Source organism: Sinocyclocheilus rhinocerous, unplaced genomic scaffold (genome assembly GCF_001515625.1).
Source record: "Sinocyclocheilus rhinocerous isolate Xijiao unplaced genomic scaffold, SAMN03320098_v1.1 scaffold47, whole genome shotgun sequence".
Taxonomy (NCBI): domain Eukaryota; kingdom Metazoa; phylum Chordata; class Actinopteri; order Cypriniformes; family Cyprinidae; genus Sinocyclocheilus; species Sinocyclocheilus rhinocerous.
This window is the reverse complement of record NW_015633578.1, coordinates 469596-473681: the sequence shown is the minus strand read 5'-3', so window position 1 is coordinate 473681 and position 4086 is coordinate 469596. Positions and strand designations below refer to the sequence as shown.

At 34.0% G+C, this 4086-nt stretch overlaps 1 protein-coding gene across 1 annotated transcript in view; it reads left to right on the top strand.

The window, feature by feature from the left end:
• Window positions 1-3730, top strand: part of gipc3 (GIPC PDZ domain containing family, member 3) — an 8943-nt gene extending 5213 nt beyond the window's left edge. The window contains exons 3-6 of the mRNA XM_016558458.1: window positions 1134-1243; window positions 1320-1401; window positions 2103-2256; window positions 3184-3730. Coding sequence (XP_016413944.1) covers window positions 1134-1243; window positions 1320-1401; window positions 2103-2254 — 344 coding nt within the window. The 3' untranslated portion in view covers window positions 2255-2256; window positions 3184-3730. The remainder of the gene's footprint in view (window positions 1-1133; window positions 1244-1319; window positions 1402-2102; window positions 2257-3183) is intronic.
• The last annotated feature ends 356 nt before the right edge of the window (window positions 3731-4086 follow it).

The following is a 4086-nucleotide window of genomic DNA, read 5'->3' as shown; positions in this document are numbered from 1 at the left end:
TACGCCAAATAAAAACGAAAACTCGTGGGATTGATACGCAAAAATGGACTTTGGCGTGTATATGCTACGCGATGGGTAGGTTTAGGGTTGTGAACAAATTTCGTATCATATGCACGCGAAAACTGCGTATCATATGCACGCCAACAAATTTCGTATAATATGCACGTGAAAACTGCGTATTATATGCACGCCAATGTCCATTTTTGCGTATCAATACCACAAGTTTTCATTTTTATTTGGCGTACTATTTATACGCATTTTCATGAGACCGGGCTCTTGTAGCTTGTAGCGAAGCTAACTCCTGTTTTAAACGTTTAGCTTGACTGTAGTTGAAATATAGGCTATTGAAGCATATTTACAAAACATGGGGAAAACTTTACAATATATTATTTTTTTATTTTAATTGTTACCGTTATCATATCATAACGTTATAATAAATGTTTATATATTAATATGAAATATTATATGTTAATATATAATATAAATAATAAATATTAATATAAAAATATACAACATACAGGGGAAAAAATATAAAGAATATGTAACGTTGAATATATGAGCAGGAGAATTTAAATAGAAAATAATTAAACTGATTCAATATAACTTTGATATAAAAATGCAGTGAATCAGTGAATCGTTGTTTTGATTCCCCTACTTGACTCACCTCAATAAACTGATTCACCAGAAATATATATTTTAGAATCATTATTCATTTTTATATTTTCCATTTTCTTTTCTTTTTTTTGTTAAAGTTTAGTATTTTTCTTTTGTGTTTTTGTCATTTTGTTAGGTTTTGTTCCTTTTGAAACACGTCTATATAGTTTCCATTCCTTTTCATTTCAGTTTTAGTTTTAGTTATTTCAGTACATCAAGTTAAACTAAACAAAAATCAAGTGATATATCAATAAAATATCATGCTTACATTTACTGTAATCCCAAAGCGGATATGAGTCGCATGATTTCTCATGAATTTCAAAGCCAGGAAACGGAATCCTGGAATTTCTTTCATCAATCGCTCTTGATGATTCAATCTGTTTTCCTGTTTTTTTCCGTTGCACCCATTTCAAAACGCGATCGCTAATGCACTGAAGCGATTGAAAGGTTAAGTGTGTTTGTGTTTGTGTGTCGCTCAGACATGATAGGCCAGAGGACGCGAGCGCCAAAGTCCGGCGAGGGCAAAATGGTGAGCGGGAAAGAGACGCTGCGGCTGCGCTCCAAAGGATCGGCCACGCTGGAGGAAATCGTGAGTCAGGGTGCAAATCCCAGGCCTTTTCAACCTTAAGTTTGCTCTCCATCTCCAACCATTTGTCTTCCAACAGCCCGATGAGTTCGAAGACAAGGCCATCAAGAAGGTCGACGACCTGCTGGAGAGTTACATGGGGATCCGGGACCTCGAGCTCGGTGAGATTCTTCTGAGATTTGGACGTTACCGTAAAAGGCCTGCAGAACGTCTCTGTAATTCCCATGAATCCAGTGCATTTCATCACGAGCATTATTGGAAGCATTCCGTGGCCTCCAGGGATCGACTCGTTCCAAAAAAAACCCAAATTAAAGGAATAGTTCACCCAAAAATGAAAATTAGCTGAAAATGTCCTCATCCTCGGGCCATCCGAGATGTAGATGGGTTTGTTTCTTCATCAGATTTGGAGAAATGTAGCATTGCATCACTTGCTCACCAATGCAGTGAATGGGTGCCGTCAGAATGAGAGTCTGATAAAAACATCACAAGTAATCAACACCACTCCAGTCCATCAGTTAACATCTGGAGAAGACGAAAGCTGAAACTAATCCAGCATTAAGACGTTTTTAACTAAAATACGAGTCCGTAATCCAAGATAACGCATGATAATGTGTTCTGGTCTGAATCAGGAGAGAAATCTGCACAGATCAAGCGGCGTTTTAGTTAAAAACGTCTTAATGCTGGATTTGTTTCAGCTTTTGTCTTCTCCAGATGTTAACTGATGGACTGGAGTGCTGTGGATTACTTGTGGATTATTGTGATGTTTTTATCAGACTCTCATTCTGACGGCACCCATTCACTGCAGAGCATCCATTGCTGAGACACTGATGCAATGCTACATTTTTGATCTTGTGTCCTACAGCGACTACCATCGTGGAGGCCGGGAAGAACAAGAAGAACCCAGATGATTTCGCCGAGGCGCTCGACTCTGTTCTGGGCGACTTCGGCTTTCCTGACGTCTTTCTATTTGAGGTTTGGGGGGCTATGGGAGACGTGAAGAATGGACGCATTTAGAGGTAATGCATTTAAGGTATTTTGAAGGGAAAAAATTGTTCCTTTTTGTCTTGTAGTGAGATTGTAGATTGAATTATAATTTTGGTACATTTTTATTTATATTTTTTTATTTACATATCAAAATGTAGGAATTACATATGTTAGCTTTGCATTTATATAGTCAAATATATATATACAAAAATTAAAATAAAAATTAAATAGAAAAATATTAAATACTATTAAATATTCTAAATATAAATAATTATAATATTAATAAATATTAATTTTTTTAATCTATTATTTTTATATTATTTTATCTATGCTAGTTTCGAATATATATTTTCAAATATTAAAAATTCATATAGATTTCAAAAACAATCTAATATATTTTATTTATTGTTTTTTTCTGATCTTTCATTTAATGATCCATTTGCATTGCATATATTGTTAAAAAAGTACAAATATAATATTGCTGTTTATTTTTTTGTTATACATAGCAAATTTATTTAAAATATTAAACATTTTCAGTAACTGAAATAAAATAGAATTATTAGATGAAAAACCTGCAAAATAATTAAAAAAAGAAGCTTAGAAATATTGCACTAGCAACCAAATGAAATAACTATAAAGTGGAAAAAAAGAGAGAAATATATACAGAAATATTAAAAAATAAAATAAAATTTCAAAATTCAAATTTCAAAATTCAAAATTCAAATTTCATTATTTTGTGTATTTGGTGTAACAGAATATGTTGACATGCTTTAATGTTCAAAAAACAACACACACACACACACACACACACACAAACAAACACACACACACTTACAGAAAACCATTAGCGGGCCTTTCTTCCTGGCGCTGGACAAACACCATTAGAAGCTCAGCATCAGATGTTACAGGCTAACGCTATCTCACACCAGCACATGCTTTTCCTCATCTGTGTTTTTCAGAGTACGTCAGACATCTGAGAGACATTCAGCTTGATTTGTGACGTCTGTCATCTGTTTTCATATACACAATCCTCCCAATTCCCACGCTGATCCTGAGGAACGGAGAACGTCAAGGTATTAGCGGCTAATCGGCACGCTAACGCAAACATTCAAGTGTGTAGAGCAGTATGAAGTAGGTCGAACTGTATTTCCCACCAATGTGTATAGCTAACAAGGGTGTAAACCAATCTTGTAAGTGTTTTACATGATAAATTTGACTTTTAGAAGTATTATGATCAAGTATATGTTAGCTTAGCTTAGCCTAGCCTCTGTTTGTTTTGCCGTCTGTTGTGTTATGTATAAATACATCGTGTTACAGGTGAAATGAATGATCTTTTACGATTAATGACAAATCATGTGACACGATTAGCTTGTGTATATAAAAACAATCAAATATTTAATCAATTCTATGCACACATTCGATGTGTATTTAACTTAAATATCTGCTAGAAGAATGTACGTACCCCTTTTATGATGACCTGATGTGACGTGTAAAGATTAAAAACATACCACAAATTGACTTTTTGTGCATTCACAATTAATTCACATCAAAGAGAGCCACCAAAATGGCTCACAAATCTCCTTTAGTCACCGTGAAATCAAAATGACCACTATTAACTTTGTAAAAACTCATTTTTTGGTCTTATAGAGACCAGAAGTAAAAATCCTATTCATTTTTTTCCATAGGGGAATTCGTTTTTAATTTGTTAAACATTAAAGACTAACCTACTGTGAGCTACGTGATTTTTAATCAATGGTTTATCCACTTTATTTTATTCAACTTATAAAAATAAAAAAAACACGTTTAACAGCAGAGTTCCTGGTGAACAAACTACATTACCCACGATTCTGCAGAAAAATTCC